This window comes from Diadema setosum, chromosome 7 (genome assembly GCF_964275005.1).
Source record: "Diadema setosum chromosome 7, eeDiaSeto1, whole genome shotgun sequence".
Lineage (NCBI taxonomy): Eukaryota > Metazoa > Echinodermata > Echinoidea > Diadematoida > Diadematidae > Diadema > Diadema setosum.
Genome location: NC_092691.1, coordinates 343985 through 371465, shown reverse-complemented (window position 1 = coordinate 371465; position 27481 = coordinate 343985). Strand labels below are relative to the sequence as shown.

At 39.5% G+C, this 27481-nt stretch overlaps 1 protein-coding gene across 2 annotated transcripts in view; it reads right to left on the bottom strand.

Moving 5' to 3' along the window:
* Positions 1-27481, bottom strand: part of LOC140230407 (uncharacterized) — a 49351-nt gene that overhangs the window by 8007 nt on the left and 13863 nt on the right. Inside the window, exons 2-10 of one of the 2 annotated variants that reach the window (XM_072310556.1) lie at positions 23433-23693; positions 22123-22220; positions 21458-21664; positions 20738-20840; positions 20071-20240; positions 18834-19051; positions 16357-16543; positions 15059-15148; positions 12897-13075 (exon numbers count right to left, since the gene is read on the bottom strand). In XM_072310556.1, coding sequence (XP_072166657.1) covers positions 12897-13075; positions 15059-15148; positions 16357-16543; positions 18834-19051; positions 20071-20240; positions 20738-20840; positions 21458-21664; positions 22123-22220; positions 23433-23583 — 1403 coding nt within the window. In that variant the 5' untranslated portion in view covers positions 23584-23693. Of the gene's footprint in view, positions 1-12636; positions 13076-15058; positions 15149-16356; positions 16544-18833; positions 19052-20070; positions 20241-20737; positions 20841-21457; positions 21665-22122; positions 22221-23432; positions 23694-27481 lie in introns of those variants that run through there. The other variant, XM_072310555.1, reaches the window with a different exon arrangement.

The window sequence follows — 27481 nt, the reverse complement described above, 5'->3', positions numbered from 1 at the left end:
CATGTTTATTTATTTCTTCCTCAATTTATGTTCTTTGTACATGTATAATATTTCAACGTATGAAGAATAAAATATGTATTTGATACACGATACATGCATTATTTTGTTTTTTCTTTTGCTCTATGCTTGCACATGGTCACTCTTTGTCAAATATGAAATGAAATGAAATGAAATGAAATGAAATGAAAATGTTTGTACTTACCCTGAGTTACCGTATACTGCTTCATGGAACAATACGGTGTCGTCTCAACCACGTAGGCTTGTGAGAACGAGGCCAAACAAATGAGAAAGAAACACGTGATGATCATGGTTTCTAGTAAGAAAAGAAGCTGGATGATAAGTAAGACTGAAATCTAGACTCGTGTTTTTCGAGTATTCACACTCCTGTAGCCAGTCACACCCTCCAATCGTCTCGTCAAGCAGGTGAACTACAAAATGGGCTTGAGTGAGAGAACGCGGACACACAAAACCAGAAATGACTATTCCTTACGACTTTGACATCCAATCACTATCAAACGCTGAGCAACGATAGCTGCTTATAAAAATAGTGTGATGTGGCATGGCGTGGAATGGAGTTGTTATGTATGCAAATGATCATTATTATGTACATGATTGTTAGCTCCCTATTCAAGGTTCAACAGCCTAGTGTATCTCTTCCTTGATTGGGCGTGCCACTAAAGGTCGATCGTAGGGAGACTGTGGGCGTGGTCGTATGACGTGAGATTGTCTATTTGCTATATACCGTACTTGAATATGGTACCAAGGCTGTTGCTGGGTGCAGGCATAGTTAGTCTCCCTGGGGTGGTAAACATTTTGTGTAAATAACCTCCCTTTCCCCCTCTCTTTACCTTATTTTATTGGATGATATCGTAAATTATTCATTTTAAAGGCGACAGATGACTTCATGGTTCTTGAGATGTGCATATCTCTGACATTAGGTACAAATTTTCATCCAATGATTGGCAAATTATTTTATCCCTACTCATTTTTCTTTTGATAAATACAAAGGTATACGTAACGATTTATTAAATACGAATTGTGTTCATTTGAATATTCTTAGTTTCTAAAGAAATTTCGTTCACTTCAGTTTATTTCTCTGGACTACCGATACTAACCAATCTAAGGTTTACCTTTGAGAAGTAATTTGATGAGACTCTGCATGCTGTTTTATTTTTTTTTTCATTACCGGATCATTGCAATTTAGTTGTTAATGCCAGAAAAGATTAGAGACTGAGGGGAAGGTATTGCCCTCTATATTCAATTTTATTCTAATTAAACTGTTTTATCAGTGTTTATTTCGTGATTTCAATAGAATGAATACTTTATGGCAGAAACATTTGTTGAAATAGTGCATTTTAGCTGCTTGAAAAAAAAAAAAAATCATAGTCGGTGTAGTTTCCAGCCCCCATACATCACGTCGTGACAATTTCATAAATAAATTTGATCTTATATCAAAGATAAACCAATATTTAGTAGCAACCCTTCTCTCATGTAGGTGATTTAAACCTACATCCTGTAAAGTCTAAATTTTTTTTTTTCACAAGATGTGGTAGATTAGCTTCTTTTATTATCTTATCTTTATGCACTACACGTACTTAAACCATTGATATTATCTGTCCATTCTGCTTCTTTGATTGATAATAATTATACAAAAGTTAATTTCTTCAAAAATTGAAGAATAATACTCACAAATGAATATGATAGTTACCCTGTTTTTCTTAGTTTTCCTTTGATGTTATAAGCAAACACGAATATCTGTCATTCTTTTGCTCTTTCTCTCTCTATTTTTCAGTTGATATGCGTGTCAGCGTGTCATAGTATATACACTGTACTGTAGTTCTTATTATTCAGTACAGCTGTATTTCATGATATAGTGAAAAATGAACAAAACAAGGGCCTACATGTCACCTTCGTAGACCTGACAAAAGCTTTCGATACTGTGAGCAGGAGAGGCCTGTGGCAGATCCTGGAACGTCTTGGCTGCCCACCCAAGTTTCTTAACATGGTCATGCAGCTTCACGAAGATCAGTGTGGCCAAGTCAGAAACAGAAATGAACTCTCGGAACCTTTCCCAATCACCAACGGTGTGAAGCAGGGCTGCGTCCTCGCACCAACTCTCTTCACTATCTTCTTCAGCATGATGCTTAAACGGACCACGGATGACCTCGGTGACGAGGACGGCATTTACATTCGATACCGCGTACCGATGGTAGCCTGTTCAACTTACGACGTCTACAGGCCCACACAAAGACCGTAGAGCAACTGATTCGAGAGCTACTTTTTGCCGATGATGCTGCCCTCGTAACCCATACAGAGGCTGCCCTGCAACGTGTAACATCCTGCTTTGCAGAGACATCTCAGCTCTTTGGTCTCGAAGTCAGCCTGAAGAAGACAGAGGTTCTCCGCCAGCCCGCCCCCCAGGAAGCGTACTGCCCACCCCACATCACAATCAGTGAGAAAGAATTGAAGGCAGTCAAACAGTTCACCTACCTGGGATGTATCATCTCCTCTGATGTAAAAATCGACAAGGAAGTGGACAATAGACTGGCAAAGGCTAATAGTGCTTTTGGTAGACTCCACAGACGTGTCTGAAAAAAAAAAAACAAGCACCTCAAGAAAGCCACAGAGATCAGTGTTTACAGAGCTGTGGTACTTACCACACTCCTGTATGGCTCTGAGTCCTGGGTCACCTACAGACACCACCTACGACTCCTGGAACGTCTCCACCAACGGTGTCTGCGCTCTATCCTCAACATCCATTGGAGCGACTACATCACAAACATGGATGTGCTTCAACAAGCAGGGATCACCAGTGTCGAGGCCATGCTGTTGAAAACGCAGTTGCGATGGGCAGGGCACGTCACGAGAATGGAGGATCACCGCCTACCCATCACTCTCTATGGTGAACTCTCCACTGGGCACCGTAACAGAGGAGCACCAAAGAAGAGGTACAAAGACTCTCTGAAAAAGTCCCTATCTACCTGCAACATCGACTATTGGCAGTGGTCAGCCCTTGCCGCTGACCGAGGGTCCTGGCGACACACAGTTCACCAATCAGTCTCCTCCTTTGAGAACAACCGTAGGGCTACTCTCGAAAAAAAGCGAAGGAGGAAGAATCGTGTTGCCACAGCACAAAACCCGGATTTGTCATTCCCCTGCAGCCGCTGTGGTCGATTGCGCCTGTCACGAATTGGTCTCGTCAGCCACCTGCGAGCTTGCGCCAGACGTGGACGTCAATGCCCCTAAATCTTCGTTCATGAAGCAAAGCCAAGATCAGAAACCTTCCATGAATAACTCGTGATAGACAGCTCAAGTAATCTCACATGAAGTAAATGCAACGGCGTAGCCAGGATTTGATCGGGGGGGGGGGGGCGGTTAGTCTGCGAGGGAGCGAAGCGACCGAGCCAGGGCGAGCGGAGCGAACGAGGGGGGGGGGGGAGGGTGTAGGAGGGGGTGTCCCCCCTCCCACGGTAAGAACTTTTTGCATTTTGATGTTGTAAATGGTGCAATTTGATGCATGTTTTTGCGCGTTTTATTGAATTGAAACAGTCCCACTTGTTTAAGGTAGCAATATATTTTCATGTCGATTATCATTGAACAATTTTGCTATAAAATATGGTATCATTTCAATAAATGTCTTTGTATTAATTCTAGCACTGAATATCATGAACGCCACTGAACTCAAGTGAGCGGAGCGAGTGGGGGGAGGGTGTGGGAGGGGGTGTCCCCCCTCTCATGGTGAGAACTTTTTGCATTTTGATGTTGTAAATGGTGCAATTTGATGCATGTTTTTGCGCGTTTTATCGACGTGAAAAAGTCCCATGCACTTGTTCAAGGTAGCAGTATATTTTGATGAAGATTATTATTGAACAATTTGCCTATAAAATGGTATAATCTAAACACACTTCTTGTATTAATTCTTTTCACAGAATATCATGAACGCGACTGAACCCGAGCGAGCGGAGCGAGCGAGGGGGGAGGGGAGGGTGTGGGAGGGCCCCCCCCCCCCCCACAGTGAGAACTTTTTGCATTTTGATGTTGAAAATGGTGCAATTTGATGCATGTTTTTGCGTGTTTTAACGTGTTGAGACAGTCCCACTTGTTTAAGGTTGCAGCATATTCTAGTGTAGATTATTATTGAACAATTTGCCTATAACATGGTATCATCTAAATAAACTTCTTGCATTAATTCTTACTCTGAATATCATGAACGCGACTGAGCCCGAGCGAGCGGAGCGGGCGAGGGGGAAGGGGAGGATGTGGAAGGGGGCCCACGGTGAGAGCTTTTTGCATTTTGATGTTGCAAATGGTGCAATTTGATGCATGTTTTGGGGTATTTTGTCGACTTGAAACAGTCCCACTTGTTTAAGGTAGCAATATATTTTCACGTCGATTATTATTGAACAATGTGGCTCTAAAATGATATCATTTAAATAAACGTCTTGTATTAATTCTTACACTGAATATCATGAACGCGGTCTGTTCAGCAATCAAACAGAAAAAGCATGCACACGAGGGGGTAGATAGGGGCATTTCCCCTCCAATACGAAGGTGATTTTGAATTTTCAGACCTGAAATTCAGCGATCTGGTGCAAATTTTTGGTGCAATACTTTTTCATCGAAGTGTTAAAATCACGGAATTTAGCTCTTATTCCGAATGTGCATCATCTGTGTGTATGTACAAAGTCTAGTGAGGTAGAGCTTAGGGGAAGGGGGAATCCCCCTCCCGCTCGGCGGAGCTTTTGCGTTTTTAGAATTGAAATAAAGCGATCTGGAGCACACTTTTTGTGGAAAATTCGGAAATTGTCATTCCCAAAAATGTACGAAGTCTATAATGGGTAACAAGCAATGGAAGGGTGGCAAGATACCTCTCCCATATTCAAGGGAACTTTTTTTTTCCAGTTTTAAGCTTTTAGAACTGAAATTCAACAATCTGGCGCACACTTTTGTTGGAATATCTGGAAATTTGTCAATCAAAAGAGAAGTGTAGCAAGTCTGTTAAAGGAGAATCTGTACAATTTTCTGATTGCAGTTAAACGTTTTGGTGCACATATATGCGTCATATTTGGAAAACTGTTTATGTTCAAAGTGTAGCCACAGTCTACTTCTATGCATGGGGCGGGGGGGGGGGGAGGAGGGGCGGGTGAGCAGGGAGATGGCGTGGGCGAGTGTTATCCCCACCCTTCCGTACGATGGAGCCTTTGCCTTTTTAAGGTTGAAATCGAGATATCTCGTATACGCATATTTGATGGAATATTTGGGAAATCATTAAAAAAAAAACTGATTGGGGGGGGGGACTGAAGGAGGAAAGGGTCGATTAAAAGGGGAAATTCCCCTTGTATAAATGAGGGAACTCTGAGTTTTCGAAATATAAGTGATAAGTCTTGTGCACTCAAAATTTGTCATAATTTTCTGTATATCTAAAAAGTGTACTTAACACTAGGGAAAGAGGCACAGAGGGGGAGGGTTTGGGGAGGGGGATACCCCCTCCCAAGCACGAGAGATTTTGCATATTTTGAACTGAAATTCAACGATGTGGTGCACACTTTTAGTGAAATATTAAAACAAAAAAAAATTATGCTCTTATTTGATAAAAGGTTGAAAAGGAGACCCGCTGCATGTGCAATGCATACAGTATTTTTTTCCGCCTCCCAAATCCCCGGTCCAAACCTTGGGGGGGGGGGGGGGGAGGGCGACCGCCCCCATCGCCCCCTTGGCTACGCCACTGAGTAAATGTAGTCTATTTCGGTGTATGCAGTATTACGTTTTCAATATGAGAAGGTTATAATGTGGTACAATGTAGTTATTATCATAAACACTTCCCATACCTCTACCACAATGGGTCACCGACTTTACAAGCTATAATGTTTTATTAACGTTTTTCTTCCATATTTTGATACTTGATTGTACTATCTCTGCCAGTTCAAGCAAAATTAATGTGAGCTGTTATTTCTGTTAATCTTTTGTAATGTTTATTGTTTGCATATCATTTAGAACTATTATGGAAAATGTCAAAGACACGTCATCTCCGGCTATCGATTGCAATTCATTACATTTCTCTGCGTGTTTCCTCTTAGATCCATGTCGTGACACAGTAATGGATTAAAGATGAAAAGTGCACACGCGCTGCTCTGAAATTAATTGCAGATCAAATATTATTGACTAAAACGGAGAAATGTAAGCATAGCATGACATAACAAATTGATTGTTTAAGAAATGGAAAATAATTAGAAAAATCACTAGGTTATGCCAATATTCTTGTGAGCAGAGAGAGAAAAGAAAGAGAACAAAAGGTACCCACTTGTATTTTCATTGCCGAAATGTTTTCTCAGACTGTTAAACTGTAATAAAAAATTATTGATTTCCCATACATTGAGGTTATTTCAGGCTGACACCTGCATTTCAAGAAAAAATGATACCACTTGTGTCACTAAAGGGCTTTTTACACTTGTAAATTTTTGCTTAGCCCCGGACCAACGGTGGGGCTAAAGGGGGGGGGGGGGGGGCCTTAGCCCCACCGTTGGTACGGGACTATCCTTAGCCCACTTTCTGTTTACACTCGTTTTTGCCAAAGTGGGCTAGCCCCACCGATAGTACGGTACTATCTGGCCCTGCAAAATAGCAGGGGTTAGCACCGCAATTGCGGTGCCAAGCAAGTGAGTGTAAACAGAACGAAAAAATAATCCTGGGCTAAGCGACGGAGACAAAGTCCGACCCTCACTGACCAATCAGAAACGAGGTAATCAAGTGCTGCCGGTGCGTGCGTGTACGTGTACAGTTACACAGCGTAATTATGAATATTCATGTGGTTTGGAAAATCCGGGGCTAAGAAATACGAGTGTAAAAAGGTCAGTTTTCTCCTTAGCCCCGGACAAGAGATAGTACGGGACTAATTGGCGAGTGTAAAAAGCTGAAAAAATTGGTACGGGACTAACGATAGTCCTGGGTCAGAGAAAGTCCGGGGTTAAGAAACACAAGTGTAAAAAGCCCTTATGTGGAATACAATGTAAATGATGCCTTGGTCTGTACACATCATTTTATATTGTGACTACGTGTTACCAGTAACAACAGAATGTTGAAGCAAGTCGTGGTTATTTCTTGGCTGCTGTGTTGTTGTTGTTGTTGTTGTTGTCGTCGTCAATTTTGAATAATAAAATGGTGAAAATGAGTCATTTCATTGTGCTGTACGATCTGGAGTTGCATCGCTTTTATAGGGCAGCACACGCAGTGGATTTCTATTTGAGCAGTGATATTTGCTAACATCGATCACATTGAGGACGAAGAGTGGGTATACTGTGGCAAGACAAATATCCCGTCATCTTGTATGTCATCACCATGCACACAGCATTTCCCAATCCCTTCCCGACAGCACGACACTGGCTTTTTATCACACACTATGGGGACAGATAAACATAACCATCCCCCCCCCCCCCCGCCCTCAAAAATGAGAAAAAAAAAAAAAAACAACAACACCACACACACGCACACACACGCACACACACACACACACACACACACACACACACACACAAATTGCCTTTTTGCTGAACAGTGTCCATCGTCATTTCTTGCAGTTTTGGGCACATATTATTCACATATTAACTACGCCAAGGTAATCATACATCTTTTCACAATCTACAGTGCTAACTCAGAGAAAACCAATCGATAATAGGCATTGCACAGATTTCATTATCAGACATACGTAGCAATTAGAATTTTAATCATGATAGAGATATTAGATTTGTAACATGTACAACCATCATGGAAGAACCGGATAGGCATAATATGTAGCACTTGTACACAAAGGCGAATATTAAGTCATGATATATCATGAATGACATTAATTTGTGAAGATCTTCTTCATTTGATTATGTACTACTGCTGCATGCTCAAAAGCTCACAATGCCAGGGCATGAGAGGAACATGCCGTAGAATCTGCTCTTGATATATTATGATCTGAAAGATGTCACACAACTGACTGACTGATCATTTTGTGATAGCAGCAGACACCTATGGTTGAGGGAAACATTACACAATGTTTGCCCTACACACACTTCAGTTACCTCATTGCTTGCATAAATCATTACCTCCTTCCAATATAATCTTTTAACAGGGCTTGACACTCACATTTTTCCTTTGGTTGCCCGTTGGGGCCACTAAAATCAATGAATTTGACATTTTAGTGGCCCTATATGAAATGCAGTGACCCAAAATAAAAGCAAATATAAAAATGTTATTTTGAATTTTAGCTGCCAAATCGAGCCACCAAAAGATAACCTTTTGGGAAATTTGGCGGCCCCACATTTATGTCTAGTGACACTGGACCACTGCTAAAGTCAAGATCTGATCTACACCTTAAATACCGGGTAAATCTTTCTCTAAAAGGAAATGCCAGATTTTCTGAGCAAATCTGACAATTTTTTTTTTTCTTAAGAACTCAGTGTGTTTGAGATGAGCATTGTATTCAAGCACTAAACCTCCTTTATGACTTGTCTATAGTTGTTTGGCTGTAGCCTTTAACGGATGACTATTTGTGAGAATCATGTGCCGTGATATATCATGCCCATGATCAAAGGAGGTATATAATTGTGTGTCTCTTATCAATGAAACAAATGACTGTTCACATAAACTCAACTACAAATGAGGAAAACAATGTGACAAGTAATATTATACTGAAGCACAGACCATATCTGGCTAATTATTTCTTGTTAATTAAGTGTCCATAATGAATGAGATGTAAAACATTATTCTTTTGTGCAAATCAAATAGCTATTTGACCTAAAATGCATTGAGAACACTATGAAAGACAATGACATGCTGAAATACTCTAAAACTACATGTTTACATTATTACAAGTACACATTATCATACTGACTAGCAGAATACAAGCACTGTACTATCATTTGATGTGTAAGCTTGCTCTGCTATAGAAACCTCCAACACATTTTAAAATGGAATGTTTCTATTAAAGTTCAAGTATATGTAGAATGATATGTTTAATAGATTTCATCTGATTATTTACTTAATTCCTTTAAATACAAGACAACTAGAACTATCGTTGAAGGTGATTAATACCTCTGATCCACCAGCTCAGATTCCAGTGAAAAAGAATTGAACCAGGGTTTGTAAGGTACAAACACAAAGGGCATTTTGCAGTAAATAACAGGTGTACATCTATAGATCTTCATACACATCAAATTTGACCTTAATAGCTTAAATGCTTCAGTTTGACCAAAAAAAAAAAAAAAAAATGGTTACCATGGCAAATGGTGTCTTGCATATCTACACCTACAGATCATACATACTAAATGTGGCTGTAAATGCTTGAATGCTGTGGAAGTAATTCACACAGTTTTGGTAAAACATTGGATGCACAATCCTTTGGTAAAATTGTGGTTACCATGGCAATGCTTTGTCTAGCAAACACAAAAATCGTGTCTCCACATCTATACCTCAATTCCATAATGTCCATCAAATTTGATTTAACCTGTTTTATGATTGTGGAAATAGTTCACTCCACAAGATTTTCAAGAAACTACAGGGAGAAAGTAGAGTGACTCTATGAGTGACTCTGTGGGTGACTATACGGGTGACTCTACGGGTGACTCTAAGAATGATTCTGTGAGTGACTCTGATTGACTCATGAGTGACTCTAAGAGTGATTGAGTGAATCTAAGAGTGATTCTATGAGTGACTCTATGAGTGACTCTTTAGGTGACGCTAAGAGTGACTCTATGGGTGACTCCATGAGTGACTCTATGGGTGTCTCTATGAGTGACTCCATGAGTGACCCTATGAGTGACTCTAAGAGTGACTCTGAGAGTGACTCTATGGGTGTCTCTATGAGTGACTCCATGAGTGACCCTATGAGTGACTCTAAGAGTGACTCTGAGAGTGACTCTATGGGAGACTCCATGAGTGATTTTAAGAATGACTCTATGAGTGACTCTCAATCATTTAAATTCATGATTTCACCTGATGACGACCACTCCTTTAAATTTTCATTGCTATAATGCATACTGTGTTAGTAATTGCAAATAAACTCCTTCTAAAATGACATCCATTTTCCCACCTTTCATATAAATGTAGTACTGTAATGTATCCGTGTTCTCATTCCATACACTCTATAAATCATTTCTCCCTGAACACAGCACAGGAGTAAGAATACAATAAATACTTGTAATACTGATTAGAAATTAGATGATTTAAAAACATAAAAGTACTAATAAATACTTTCACGTATTTACAAACCTACTGTCCCTATTAACTTACAGGGCCTGACATAACACATTTGTTCAATGTAGTAAAGTAGTAGTTTTGAAACTAAACCCACGATGATGGTGATGGTTTTCTCAGCTTTGTCTGACCTTGCAGTGACTAATATACAATCATTAATAAAGTCAATTTTGACCAAAAGATATTCACACAAAATGCATGAATGATTGGTGACCAGCACTAAATATTTACACATTACGATACTGCATATCATGTATGCACAGGTGGTATTACAAAAGCACACAATCTGGATTAGGGGGGTTACAGAAATTACATGGTGATACACCAAAGGGTTACTTGTAGTATATGAATATGTTGTATCAAATGTCTATGTAACAGTTGTTCTTACACCCCAAGATAGTCACTTTAAAGAGAACTTACAATTATAGGAGAAGTAGTGTCATAAAGGGACCAATAACCCACTTGACTGGTTGCCCAGTGAAACTAAATGTACAGTTTGGCAAGGGAAATAGATGGCAACATACTGTGAAAGTAGCAATTTTCGCGTGATTAATTTTTCGTGCTCGGCGAGAAAAGAAGAGTTTTGCATCCTTTTAATTGCGCGGAATCAAGACATCAACTACTGGAACACATTGGAAGCAAAAATATTTGCATGCTTTTATTTTTGCGCTACTTTTTGTTTGCTCAAAACGTGAGAAAATTTCAGCGCCGCTAAAACTTCCACTTTTACAGTACCTGTTCAAAGTATGGGACCCTTGCCCAAATAAAGTGAAAGTACCTACCCTATATATACATGTAGTGGTAAGTGGTTAGGGTGAAATTTAAGATCATTTGTTTGTACTGGCGGCCTGACACATAATGAAATAAATATTGCACAATTAGGGATAGCACAAATGACAGATTTGATACTCAATGCATTGAATATAAAGATGTCAGTACCTGTACACGATGTAAAAGTCTTGTGCACAGTCAAATTCTAGACTGGGATAAGTAAGTTTTCTATCTTCCTGTCACAAGCTTTGCTATTTCCTGTGCTTACTGTTTGGCTAGCATGCCTGTCATGTAATTATGCAGATCCTCAATATGTAGGGTGGAGCCTTTGAAACAACTGGGGAAGCCTTGCAATTGATACATAGACATTATGGAACTTATCAAATAGTTGAATATTAAACAGCATCACAAAGTTTTGCTGTGTGGCCCCGCCTTTAATAGTCAACCCCATCCTGGTCATCCGCTTGACTACCAGGAGATTCACAAAGGTAATCTTTGCCACTTTGCTTCAATATCAAAAGACAGGAAGCACTATTTTTACCTCTGCCAAGGGAGGAGGTTATGTTTTTTTACCGTTGGCTTGTTGGTTTGTTTGTCTGTGTGCAAAATAACTCAAAAAGTAGTCAACAAATTTGTATGAAACTTACAGGAAAGCTTGAGAATGACACAAATAACAGATGATTAAATTTTGGTAGTGATCGATAAATTTGGGGGGAATTTATGAAGGATTTTGATATTTTGACAGGTAAGGTCAATGAACTTGGGAATTCAAGCTGCGCACTTTTGAGGTTTTCAAACGTGCACTAAAGTGCGTGCTCTAGTTTCTGCTAGGGCGATGCGCACGACGCGCAGCTGAGGGTTTGTGACGTAACAAATCCTTCTATATTAGGAAATTGGGCAGTTTTCCAGCATGTATACCTACGGGAGGAAATCACTGAAATCTCTCTGGGAAGAGCAAGACCATCAGTGGAAAGTAGCTGCTTGGCGGAGGTCAGCGCTCTCAGAGTGCTTTTCTAGTTACCTCCGCCAAGGGGGGAGGTTATGTTTTCGTTACCGTTGGTTTGTTTGTTAGTTCGTTAGTTAGTTAGTTCGTTTGTCCGTGTGCAAAATAACTCAAAAAGTAGTGAACAGATTTGGATGAAACTTGCAGGAAAAGTTGAGAATGACACAAGTAACAAACGATTAACTTTTGGTAATGATCCAAGAATTTTGGGGGAATTTACGAAGGATTTTTGATATTTTGGCAGGTAGGGTCAATGAACTTGGGAGTTCAGGCTGCATGTATTTGAGGTTTGCCTGCGCGCACTAAAGTGCATGCTCTAGTTTCTGCTGGGGCGAGGCGCGTCATGCACCTGAGGGTTTATGACGTAACAAAGGCTTCTATATTGGGAAATCGGGCGACTTTCAGCACCGATGCTGTGTGTATACATGATACTCTATGGAAGAACAAGATCAGTGGTGGAAATAAGCTGCATGCTTGGCAGAGGTCTAGGTTTGATATGTGATACTTAATTTCAACAATAAAACTTGGATAGGACCATGATATTTCAAGACTACAAATGCGCACGGTCTTCTGGAAGATACGGGTAGTATGTACATACACGTATAATAGACCATGTGAGTCATTTCCCATAATGCATTGCAATGATTGGATTGACTTGCCTACTTGCTGGCAATATGCAGAGCAGGTAGTCAAGTACAACAGGGCCATCACCAACACAGCCATCACCAACACACTTTACATAGGGACTGAGAAAATGCATGTTCCTGGGTACTTCACATGATTCAACTCCACCATTTCATTTGCACAGCAACTTACAAGTTCTTAAAATGAGGAATCCTTTTCAGAATATTTCTCAGAAAAGGCATCAACGTCACTTGTTTCATACATGAGATAAATGGTCTCCTCCAATCGAGGCCCTGTATCCAATCTCATGAGAAGAAAGCCAAGAAGGAAGAAGAAGAGAGCTGAGAGAGCCAGACAGGTGGTGGTAACATAGAGTAGGGGTGTCTGGATGCCCCCCTCACAGTACAGCCACTCAGGATGGAGATGAGACAATGCAGGAACCTAGCAACAAAGCCAAACACCAATACAACATCACATTCACTTGAGAGATAAACACCAATACAATATCACAGTCACTTGACAGATAAATTTGATATAAAACATTTTTTTTTTTTGCACATTACAGCCAAACACTACCAAAATATAGATGAAAATTACAACATTTCTGTTCATAGCCCTGATAATCATGCGTAAAGAGATGGAGGGCAAACATGGAGTGCATCATTGGGTGGGCCTTAAATTAAGATTTGTGTGTGTGACTATAAACTCATGACCAGGAGAATTCCTTACCCACAAACCCTTGCTAATTAACAATTCAAGTTGGTCGACTGAATTGCTTGATTCATCAGTCCGTAATGTGTATTTCATGGGCTTTTTTTTGCACAGAGCTCTACTGCTTGGAAGTGATTTTTGCTTCCAAGCAAAATTTAGTAATTCAAATTTTAACAAGGAAAAGTAGAAATTACGCGGTGCGTAATATATGTCCCCGCCGGAAGTAGCATTTTGTAACAAAATGTGCAATATAGGTAAAAAATCAAGGTCAAAGGTCAAAGAAGTCAAAGGTCAAAATTCTGTGTAGAAGTTTTGAAGCCCTCACCTAGTGCCATCACATAAAGCAAATGGAATCGAAATTGGGTTAGAAATGGAGAAGGAGTAGCATTTTGTAGCCAATGTACAATATAGGTCAAAAATCAAGGTCAAAGGTCAAAGAAGTCAAAGGTCAAAATTCTGTGTAGAAGTTTTGAAGCCCTCACCTAGTGCCATCACATAAAGCAAATGGAATCGAAATTGGGTTAGAAATGGCGAAGGAGTAGCATTTTGTAGCCAATGTACAATATAGGTCAAAAATCAAGGTCAAAGGTCAAAGAAGACAAAGGTCAAAATTCTGTGTCGAAGTTCTGAAGCCCTCAACTAGTGCTATCACATAAAGCAAACGGAATCGAAATCGGGTTAGAAATGGCGAAGGAGTAGCATTTTGTAGCAAAATGTACAATATAGGTCAAAAATCAAGGTCAAAGGTCAAAGAAGTCAAAGGTCAAAATTCTGTGTAGCAGTTTTGAAGCCCTCACCTAGTGCCATCACATAAAGCAAACGGAATCGAAATCGGGTTAGAAATAGCCAAGGAGTAGCATTTTGTAGCAAAATGTACAATATAGGTCAAAGGTCAAGGTCAAAGGTCACAACTGAAATTCTGTGTAGAAGTTTTAAAGCTCCCATGTAGTGCTATCATATAAAGCAAACAGAATCAAAATTGGCTCATAAATGACAGAGAAGTAGCAAATTGAACATTTTGATCACACGTGGACGCACACACGGACGGACGCACGGACGGACGCACGGTCGGACGCACAGACACACACACGTACGGAGCCCGTTTCATAGTCCCCTGCTCGAACTCGTTCGGCGGGGACAAAAATCCAAACAGATAGCCAAAGAAGGTGAAAAGATGAATTCTAAAACCTGCCCTTGCATGTTGTTCAAAACCAAAAGTTGCTCTGCACCCTGGCAAGTTTTATGGAGTCACCACCTTGCCTTCTTGTCCTAAGCAAAAGGCTCAGGCAAACATCGATAAATTACTTTCCCCTTTTCTCCTAAAGAGGCCTCTTGGTGAGTAAGAGTTTTAATGGGTGTATCTATTCATTGCATATTCACTCCTATAAATTGCTGACATGGGAACAAGCTAACTTACAAGTACTTTGAGACCTTCCTGTCAATTTATATATCATCACCTGCCCGGCAGAAGGGCCCTAGCAAGCTTTAGAGCATGCAAACCTTAAAGCCCTGTCACAGCAAGTTTTAGAGCATGCAAACCTTATGGTCCTACTGCCGGGCAGGCAATGATATGACCGAAGACTTCAAGTTATTTTATATTTTGTATCATTTCCTCACAATTTGACGATGATAGCATTGATATATGCAAAAAATTATGCATAAAGATAGGATTATCTACACTCCCATACTGATGCATAATTTTATGCATCTTACCAATAGTGGTCCAGCAATGTTCCCAAACACGAGCCCTGACCTCAGACAAAAGGTCACAGCTTGGTCTCTCATCTGCTGGTGGAAGCAGGCCTGTAGGTGGAAGACACAGCAGTGATATTAGCTGATATTACTCATACTGTCTATCCATCAAAGTAATCCCATGATAGACACAATTTAAATCTCATGCACTATTACATCTCAGAGCATGAAACTATACAACTAAAATAATATCAGGTAATGGATGAATTAAACATGATGAAATGATCTGAAAAAGACAATATTTATATTTTACTACCTACTAAAATACAGTTGATATCATCCTCTCAGCATCAATGCCTCTCTTAGAATTTGAAGAAATTTGAGTTATGCAGTAAAAAAAAGGACCCATTAAAACTAATATCATGTTAAGGCAAGTCAGTGCATAAGCAGATATTTGTAGGAGTACATTCAATAACTTTCTCATAGCTCATGTCATATTGCTTTTGTGTATCGCATTCAAGTTAAATACCATTGTGCATTGAGCCAAAATCACTACCAGGGAGTCAATTTAACCCCCTCGACATTTTGCGCCGTGATTCCGCAACACGCAAAGATTTTGCCGCGTCGTTTCATGACTTTTTTAATTGAAGTTTCCCGCATATTTTGAGACCACATTTGCGACGTTTGGGTATACTGTTCTGAAGTTACGCAATGTTTTGCATATGCATGTCAATCCAAACAGCTCAAATTCATGATTTTGTGTGCAAATCCAATGCAAATTGTGTTTCCTTGTTTAATTAATATAAATTAGATTATTTCAACTTTTGATCATTGAAATTAATCAATTCTAATGCAGATAAGCTTTAAAAAGTTCCTGCAACAAATTTTGGCAAAAAAAACAATAGAAAACAAAAGGTCGAAAAAACAATAAAATAAATAAGAAATTAACAAAACAATAAGAAACAAAAGAAACTGATTTTGATTGCGCTATTCTTTCACAAGAAAATTGTTTTATATGTCTTAAAGAACTCTGACACAAAAAAATACCAATCCTTCAATCTTTGTAATGGAGTTATAGGTGAAAATATGATTTCATGCATAAATTTACATAATTAATTTCAATTGTATGAACAAATAATCTTGTAGTTGACATCTGGCTCTATGTGCGGCCGAGATCTGAAGGGGGGGGGGGGTCAAATTGACACCCCCCCAGTAAAAACTTGGTCTCAAATAGCCCAGTTAAAATAGGGTTAAACCTGATGAGCTGTTTGGATTGCCCTGTGCCTGACTCTAACCCCCTGAGTTAAATCAGAACCCACCTCACAGACAGCAAAGACACAATTCCACCAGGTTTCAGCAAACAGGTAGACCAGAAAGAGCAGACCAGTAAACACAGCAGGGCTGGTCTTAGAACCCAAGAGCAGTGCTGGTAGTGCAAAGGAAGCTGCACTCAGCTGACCAAGTGACACAAGGAATACTGGTGCAACTTTGTTCTTCTTGTTACATCTGAAAGATTAACATGAGGTATTGACTTACATAGCATATCCAGCCCCAAAATTAGAGTTCTGAATGAAGAGAATACATAGAGTTTATAGCAGCTTCATACATTTCTAACAACATTCAAAATTTCATTACCGTGGTAACACCGATTCAAACTACAGTAACCCCATTACTCGGGTCCAGTAAGCCTACACCCTGTATGCATACACACTTTGGTATTCATGGCCATATCTTCAGTTTCATATTGTAGTCAAAATTTCTGGCATCCCTAGCAGTTTGCTAGTTTGCATCCCTAGGTAACCCTGACCTTTGACCTTAAATTCATGATACTCAGACTGTACAATACTGAATTTCAATCATCAAGCCATGATCAATATTGCAGATATTGTCTTCTGTGATTGTGATGAAAAGTAAATCTAGAAACATTTCAAGAAAACATTTTACATGTTTCATGTTGTGTAGATTTTGGTGCTAAACTTTACTTTGAGTGAAATGCACTCTGCTTTCTGAGCTACATGTATGTAGTGTTATGGGCTATGGTAAATCACACTAACAGTGGATTTTCTTTTGTATCTTTGTCCTAAGATGTGTGCACTTTAAATGTTTGACCAGACAGTTGCAAACACGCACCACTGAATATTAGCTGTGTACATACTGGCAGTACCGCCAGGCACAAATATATTGGACGTGGTACAGTGTGCATACAATGTATGTACATGCAGCCATGCCATTGTGGATAGATGGGAAAAAACATGTGGGTGGGCAACGTCAGACGTCTACTTTCTAAATACTGTGTGTGTACATAGCCAATTATTATCCCTATGAGGCATTTTAACCATGCATTATAAACATGTATTTTGGTAATTTTTCCATGTGTAGTATCAGAGCATATTCAATGCAACACATCTGCTAATGTATTAATTTCCCATGAACTACTTTACTGTACTATATTTTATCTCATCTGTTATGTGAATGCAAACTCTTGCTTCTATTGCAAGTCACAATGCTCTCTAGTGCAGAGTCTACTAGCAGGCCTATTTCAACTTCTTTTAACTACCTTTTATAGCTTATGCCTTTTTCTAGATTATAGCCCTTTATGGATAAGATACATTAATGATATTATAGAGTGATAATCATATTTGATGGCTTTATTTCATGGAACACCAGGGAAAATTGCACTCATTAGGGTCAATATTGCACTTATCTTCAATTCAAGCAATATTGGCCCCAACCCATGAAATATTCCCTGGCATTTCATTAATTCATTGAAATTCAGTATACACTATACGGGAAATGTACATCTTGTGCAGAGCTGACAGCATATCTCACCTCTAAGATGAACTCTAGTGATAAGTAGTAGTATATTTCATTAAAAACAGGGGGAAAAAATTCTTGCTCCGAAGCCGCTTTATTAGGCCTACTTCTAGTTCTAGACCTCCTTCTCTCGCAGTTCTACACTGTATAGCTCGGAGGATGCAACCAAGGTGCAGTGAATGCATGGTGGCCTATTACATTACACAGTGCAGCGTTGTCGTTTGCTACGCGCTGCATGCACTGCTGCACTGCCACGGCCTAGAACTGATTAAGCCTAATCGTTACACATTTGCAAAAGGGAACCTTGTCATCACTCTAGTAAAATGCTTGAGAGAGATATGAAACAAATATCGACTGATTTCTTTCGGATCATGGTAAAACTATTTGCCCTCGGTGATTTCTCAACAGTGCCATGCCCCTCGACTAGGCATATCACTGTTGAGAAATCACCTCGGTGCAAATAGTTTTACCATCCCCCTCTGAAGCAGTCGATATTTGTATACTATTCAATGCTTGTCATGAGTTTGCTAAAATACAAAACTAGAAGCACTCAGAGAGCACAGACCTCCACCAACCAGCTCATTTCCGCCCATACTCTCATCCTGAAAATTGCCCTTATTGTCCTTTCTGTTGTGTCTACCTCATTAGCAGCTGGCTGCATTCTGTGCCTTGAATGTGCGCTCAGTGCATGTATGCACATGCAGCTTGAACTCCCTCATCTGTTGCCCTATTTGCCAGTGACAATCCTTAAAGAACATACCCCCCCCCCCCCAAAAAAAAAAAAAGAGTATCCTGGATCCAAATCACTACCAAAAGTTAATCATCTGTTGCTTTTGTCACTATCAACATTTCCTGTAAGTTTCACTCAAATCCATTCATAACTTTTTGAGTTATTTTTGAAAACAGACAGGCAGACAGACAAACCAACGCCGACAAAAATGATACCTCCTTGGTGGAGGTAATACGAAAAGAGCTAACTTACCTTGAGAGAAGAAGAGTGCCCAGCAGACTGCCCCCACATCCACCTACCACAACCACCACTCCAAGCCTGGTAACATACTCTTTAGGGGGTATTTGGTAGACTTGTGCATAAAAGGTTGCTAGCCAGGCATCTAAGGCACAGCTACCAATATTTCGCACGATCACTGCCACACACAGCATTACGTAGGGCTTGCATGCCACCAGCTCTAGTAGGGTCTCCTACACACAAAGAAGGGAGGATTAAAGTTCACAAAGTATTGAATAACATATGTATGACTGTTTAAAATCCAGATGAGCAGATGGCATTTTATCATGCCTATGCTGTTTTGACCACTATGCTGTAGAATAAAAAAATGTTTCCAAATGATGCTCTTAGAGTTGTGATATCCTTTAAATACAGCTTTTAAGCTAATCACAGTTTACCAATTAATCCGTTGAAGACTAGTCTTGAGTTATACTGGGGCAGGCGTCTGTGAGAAATGTGTGTTTAATACAGAAAAATCAGCTCAACCCCAATGGGTTATTACTTCCTGCCTAGTACTGACCTACGATACTATTAGTTACACCCTGCTTGTTCACGAAATACGGGCAAATATCTATGGTCTGGTGCCATATTCCATGAGGCCGGAGGTCAAATGGAATATGGCACCAGACCGTAGATATTTCCCGTATTTCGTAAGAACAAGCAGGGGGTAACGATTTTATCTTTTTAAGTGTAAGTGCTAACCTTCTTCTCGCTGATTTCCCCTCATGAATGATGTTGAAATCGCCGGCTGTCAGCCATGTTGACATACGTCTCGTGAGCTGATTAATGTATGCGCGCATCGTACATGCGCAGCTACAGCTAGCTTCTGTAAACATAAGACAACGCGTCTCAGGCATGCAAAGACGCACATCACCTGAGACGCGCTGTCTTTGAAGTTGTTGTTGTTGTTTGTCAAGCGTCTTTGAGTGGTCTCAGGTGATGTGCTTAATACGCTTGAGGACCGCGCGCTGTCCATTTGTTTTGTACAGGATTAGTGCGCACTTTCCTGCCTTTTCATATAAGCGTCTTTGCTGTGTAACCTGGAATGTCATGACGTCATATCACGGAATACAGAAAATATTCAGTGGTTGGTCTGAGTGTGATTGACCAATGAGATTACAGAATTCATGATCACTAAAAGATAAAGTAGCATCTTTCACTTTAAAGTTGTCATCAGATTGTCTTTATCCTTAGTGACAAATACAAGCCTTACACAAGCTGTGTTTCTCCTGAAGATGAAATCCCTTTGTTCTGAGTTGGGCTGTCTGACTACCAATGATGCAACGAGGAAGACCCCGAAACCTGCCACGCCCAGAACGAAGATGATTTGTCTCCAGGTGGTGGTGAGATATGTCAGACCCAGCAGATACCCAGCAAAACCACCTTTCATCATAAGAACAAATAAAATCAGTAAATCTTGTAATCAATCAGTAACAAAAGATATCAACTCACAGCCACACCTTGTAACATCTTTCTATGGGTTTAACACTCTTGGCTCATAAAGAAACATTTAATCTTTATCATCAGCCATTTGTACTGAGACTTCTCATATACTTTCAACCTCTCACAAAAATTTAATATTGGAAATGGCAAAAACTGATTTTTTTTTTTTCTGCATATTTGCAAATTTCACTACAAACAATGTTCACGGTGGTTGTTGCACTCAAATACGTACCTGCAGTCTTGTCTCAAACCAGTACCTAGTTTTAAAATTGTGTTTCACGATATAAGTCACTTTCTTATTCAATGGTGCAGTGGTATCTATCACAATGATTGTAAGAATCATAGATTACAAGATTGTCTTTGAATTCAAAGATATAAGTATTGCCTGTCTTGGATACAACATTATGACCTGCGCAGAATATTTTCATGAGTCTTACCTACAAACACTGCCTGATGGAAGACATTAGCTGCTTGTTGGGAATGAGTTGAAGATGTAAAGAGTACTGACTGCAAGCTGGCTGATGAGGATAAACATACAGACTGAGAGAAGAAAAAATAAACAGGGGGAAAGAGTCCTTGAATTAGACACTATTTATTTGAATGATAATGATAAATTCCTACAATGAGTATTCAGTAGTAAGATTCATATTTCCATAACAAACATTTTCCCTAGAATGTCTCATTTGGTTTACACTGGGTTAACAAACCATGCTTGCTTCCTACATCTAAGCTGTGATTTGAGCTTTTCCTGTTATACAAAGTGACCTTGAAGGTAGTCAGCTTCATCTGAAATGCTTTGTACATTAAAACGACACACATATGCTGTCCAACAATACTTCTACACAAAGAACTACATTGTACCTGCTACAAAAGTTTCAAATTCCTCACATCCACTTGTTTTGTTTTCATGACGCAACTTTACACTGTGCAGTTGAAACAGGTCTGGAAAATGTCATGCTGAACTGTAGTACAGTGCACCCCCGTTATAACGAAATACCAGTTACAACAAAACACAAATCCCAGTCATAAAGTTATTGGCTCTTAAGTTTTTTTATTGTTTATTTGTTTGGTTATAATGAAATTTTGATACAATGAAAGAAATTTGCTGGTTCCGAGAACTTCGTTATAACAGGAGTCCACTGTATCTGCCAACTTACAAAGCCAATGCTGACCCCTAGTCTAGCGAGAATCAGCTCCCAGAATGATCTGCAATAAGATGTGAGAAGCACCATAGCACTCCAGAGTAATCCCCCAGTCGTGATGAGAGAGACGTGAGAACCACAGGTTGCTGCTGACAGGAGCTGGGCTGATGGTGGGACAAAGAGAAGGGCTAGACCCACTAAGGGACCCAGGAGAACTCCTTCCTAGAGTAGGGATAAACCAGCATGTTTGTGGCATTATACATTGAATTGAAATGTCTCTGATGAAATTCTCCTTTTGGGTTGCACCAAAAAAAAGTCATTAAAATCATATTTTATGTTGACGTACTAACAACCACAACCTCTTTTCATAATTGCCAATAATACACCAGACTGTAATAATTGATGTGGCAGTATCTCATTTAGTTGATTCCATGCATTTTATACTGAAGATTTGTGCATGCAGTACAATGGGAGACATGTGAAGTGATGATAAATAGCACCTCTGCTAATAATGATTAGCCAAGATTATGATCTGTGAAAATAACAAGGACAGGTTTCTTCAATTAAGTCACTTTATGATTTCAATATTTATATTAAAAGTCTTTTTATAATAATGTTACACATTATCTCTGAACCTATGATTGTTAATAGTTTTGAATGCAATGTTAAGAATAGCATACCTGGATGAGAGTCATCTCTACACACTCTGTCTTGTGATAATTGGTGCTGACTGTCACATTCTGATGTGTGGGACATGATTGATTTAAACATCTTAAACCTGTAGTCAAAGAAACAAAGAAAGAGAAAGAGACAAGAAAGAGAATACAGGCACTTTGACTCACACAGTCAGGAGATGCCAGGGAGTGTACAGTCCTACTGACATTAACAGGTAATGTACTGGTGGCAACATTTACTTTCTGTGCCACCAGTTTCGTATCACAGTTAACCCATTGAAGATGAACTCATTTTGCTATAACACACATTTCCCATAGAAACCTGCCAGGGTATACTAGGGACTAGTCTTCAACGGGTTAATGCATGCACTATTTCTCAGTACAAAACTGCATATAATATTGTGTAGGCTTATGCATAGAATACCATGTGGAGCAACATTACTTCCTACAAAAAATACACAGACATTTGAGTGTATGAGACTTCCATTTGGCAAAGCAACTTGTTTATATTGCATCTATTGTTATTATTATTTTTTTTTACACAAAAAGTTTTCTCTAGGACAGTAAAAATATTGACACAATTCAAAATTTTGCCTTGGTATCAACTGCACATACAAACATGTTTATAGATACAACATACAGTGTAGTAGTTAAATTGTAATTTTTTCTGCCATATTTTTGTTGGTTTAAAGGGAAACAACCAATGCAGAATTATTGTCAAAGAGCCTTATTGTGGCTGAATGCAGTGGAATGAACCCTGCAGTCAAAAAAAAAAAAAAAAAAAAAATCATGACTGATATAAGAAGTAAAATGTCCACTACAATAAGAGCATATCACTAATGTCATATCCCTTTGACATATGAAAATAGACTGCCTGTTATTTTTGTTTACTTCATCTGTAGATTCATGCATATGGATGATATTATTCAACAGGTGTAGCATCAACAAAAGAAAAACAAATTAATTTTTTTTTTTTTGGGGGGGGGGTCCAACTGTGTATTTATGGTTACACTGTTCATCATTTTACACAACTCATGTCACACAATGAATATTCACAAAGCAATGATGACATGGATTATTAAAGCAATCCATATTTGTTTATTAGTTTGTTATTGTAGCTTTGTCTGATTTGGGGAACATTCTTCCTTTTAACCCATTGAGGATGGACTGATTTTGCTACAACATGCATTTCCCATAGACACCTGCCCGAGTATACTCGAGACTCGTCCACAAATGGGTGAATAAGGTATTGTATTCCATGTATCCTGGATACTATAGACCAGTAATAGTCAAATGCATGGCATATCAAGCCTTACCTGCAGGCATAAATGTTGGAATGGCTTGCTTCTCACTCCAAATCAAAATATGAATGAAAGTCATGACTGCTACCGACACCACTCCACGTCCCATTGGTACTTCTGGATCACTTGATATACATGCTAGTCTCCTCATCCAGGCTGACTCCATTGCTGGTCATGTGATTGCTGAATCCTCGCTCATCAGCTGCATTAGGACCTGGCCAAACAGCTTTGGTATACACAATGTATCAATGTGCTTTGCCTGGGCTGAAGGAGTAACTAACAGAAAACGAGATATGAAACTCGTCAGACTGACGAGTTAGGTGATACGCTTGGGGTTATCAGATGTCGGTCATCTGTGATCGACAAAGAAAAGAATGTGATATAGGCACCTTGAAGTTATAATTGAGTTTGCATGCAAAACCGTTTCCCTAACCTCTCGGCCACGGGACATGCACGGAAATGGTAAGGCAAAAAAGAAATGTATAGATATTACAGGGAGAAAAGTCAATGCCCACTCAACCAACGTGGCCGCGTGAACATGTATTGCATTGCTAGACGGAAATGCGGCCTTGTAACTACTGATGTCGCTATGCCATTTCTGGCAACTTGGGAAAAATACGTGCCGTAAACATAAAACCTATAATCGGCTGGTTTTGATACCTTGCCTTTAATCACAATTTTCAGTGTGATGACGTCATCAAAGTACAAAACAATGATGTGGTCTTGAAAGACAATTGTTCAAAGTACAACACCTTCGTCGTCGTCATTACATATTATGATCAGTTTGACAAAGTCAGCCTGCAAAATTTTGCAGCAGTCGAAGCAATATGGTCTCCAACACAAAAAGAGGGATATGGTGTGTGTGTGTGTGTCTGTGTGTGTGTATAGGTGCGTTTATATACGAATGTGATTTCTACATGGACGATATATGTAATACAAAATTGAAGAAAAAAAAAGTAAAATAGCTAAGTATTTTGTTTCGTGATCTTGTGGGGTTCGAACCCGCACGTGTGCAACCTCACGTCTCTGAGACGTCGCCTTTAACCACTCGGCCATACGTCTCGACGAGAAAAAAAAAGAGGAACGTAAACTTATGTATGTGAAAGATGAATCAGGAATCGTTTTGTCCACATTCCATTCTCATTTTCAGTTTTAAACTGCAAAATTGTCAAACTAATAAGGAGATTTCAAAGAATAACATGCATGATTACTGCAGCTTATTGTCTCAGTTACCACACACTTAAGTTACAGAGGAAATGGAGCAAAATCATCTGAGATAAAGGTGCTTAAACGTTGTCAAGTTAATGCACATAAAAAAAAAAAAAATCACCTCCCATAGAGATAACACGTAAACTTGTCTGATTTTGAGTCTTTACCTTTAATAACAATTTGAAGTATGATGGCAAGTCTTCTTGAACCAAGAGTGTGGAACGCAAGCTTCTACGTGAAAGATGAATCATGACGATCACCCGTGACCGACACATCTTCAAAGGGATCAGTTATTAGAAGTGGAAGCCCTCGTGCCAAGCATATTGTCTCAGCAATTCCAAAGCAATGATACCCTTACATTTATGCATACCATAATTTCCCTCTGAAATCAATGGTAGGTATATTCATGTACAATTGCTTGCCTTGTCCATAAACTTTGCTTTACAAACTTTCAGTGAAACGTGTCATAACATAATTCTGTAACTCCATTAGCATGGATTGACTTCATAAAGAAAGATATATCAAATTGAACGCTTAGTGCTTATAACTAAGGGGGATTTTAGCCTGATGCTCTGTTCTTCACTGCTCAGATACCAACAACACTCATTACCTACGGCTACGTATAGAGAAACAGCCATGACGAAAATAAGTTATTCCTTTTCTTTGGCAGATAGACACACAACCCCTTTAAACCACACTATAATTGACATGGAGGGACATGAAAAAGTTCATTACTACTACTGAACAGTGATGCCTTCTACTCATGTGGCACAAGATACCTCTATCGCAACATAAAACCTGTCTACAACTCCGTTATTGCGTCAAACAATAACATCCTGGAATTTCAAAGAGATGAGCGAGACGCCATACACCTGGCCTAGAGTTAATTCATTCAGTTGCCATTCCTGCTCCAGTTGAGTTATGCAAATTATTTTCCGACCTGTCTTGTGACAATATAACAGGAACAAACGTAGAGAAAAGGAAAGGGAAAAGGAAAGGTGGCAAGCGGGGCACTGTACCAAGGGCAATTTAAACAATACGTATGATAAATGAAGCAAATCCAACCTAGAGCCTCCGACAAAAAAAAAAAAAAGAGGAACTTGAGCGACTGTGTGTCGTGGGGTAGTATAATTGATAAGATAGTACGATAAATGACATCGATCGGAATAAAGCTGAACTGCCAAAAGAAACACAAAGAAAGAGAGAGAAAAAAAAAATGATAGCGTCCTGCGGGTCTCGAACATCTCGTCCTAAGGTAGTGCATAATGACCATGCAGCGCGCTAAGTGGCTATTGACCGATTCGGGTTCGTTGAGGGCAGCAGACATTTTACGGCACAGGGCGCAGCCATAGTGGGTGTATCAGCCGACCCCCCCTGCTCTCCCCCACCCCGGGGCAACATGTTTACACGCACTTGTAACAAAGGTTCGCGCACTAAGCAAGCATTCGCGCACTCAGTACGAGACGCCTATTGGCTAAAGCAGTTTTTCATTCTGCGCGCGTGCTAATGTAGGGAGAGGGGTGGGGGAGTGCGGAGGGGGGGTCGGCTGATACACCCACTATGGCTGCGCCCATGCCAAAAATACACATAGCGCGTCACAGAATCGGTCAATAAAGCCACACGGCTTTACCGGAGATTGGATGTGAAATTTATCTTTAATCTTTTTATATATATATATATATATATATATTTATCTTAAATATTTATACCATATACAACATGAAAAAGTTCATTACTACTACTAAACAGTGATGCTTTCCATTCATGTGGCACAAGATACCTCTATAACAACATATAACCTGTCTACAACTTCGTTATTGGGTCAAACAATAACAACCTGGAATTTCAAAGAGATGAGCGAGACGCCATACACCTGGACTAGAGTTAATCAATTCAGCTCCCATTCCTGCAAGTTATTTAAACATACATGTTCCTACCTATCCTGTTACAGTATAACAATAACCAATGAAGAGAAAAGGAAAGAGCAAACGAAAGGTGGCAAGCGGGACACTGTAACAAGGGGCAATTTACAACATTAAGTGTGACAAAATTAATGAAGCAAACCCAATCTCCAAACTCTAATACAAAACAAGGGAAATAGAGCAGCCGTGTTCACGGGTTACGTACACTTGATAAAGTAATACGATAAATGACATCGGAGTAAAGCTGAACTGCCGAAAAAAAAAGAGAAAAAAAGAAAGAACGGATAAAAGTCCTGCGGGAGTCGAACCTCTCGCCTTCCGGTATGGCGTTATGAACAACCAGCGCGCTAACCGATTATGCCACATGGCTGTCCTGAAGATCGAGTGCGAAACTTAAATCTAAATACTATCGTGACAGTGTTGACTTGTGATGGCGCTATTCAACTTCCCACAAGTGGCAGCGTGGATTCGATCAATATACAGTTGCAAAGAAAAATTGGGAATCGTTCCGTACAGATTGCATTCTCATTTTCAGTTTTAAATTGCAAAATTGTCAACCTGATGAGGAGATTTGAAAACATAAAATGCATGATTACTAAAGCTTGTTGTCTCAGCTACAACATATTTATGTTTCAGAGGAAATGGAGTAAAATCAGATGAGGTAAAGGTGCTTAAACGTTGTCAAGTCAATGCATGGTTTAAAAAAAAATCACCTCCCATAGACATAACACGTAAACTTGTCTGATTTTGAGTCTTTACCTTTAATCACAATTTCTAGTATGATGACGTCATCATATTTCAAAACCATCACATGGCCTTGAAAGGCAAATGTTCAAAGTGCAACATACATGTATCTGAATTTGGGGTAATATTGAGCTTAAACAACAGAGATACGAGCAAATGAATGTCAGAAACAGTACCTCAAAAAAATCA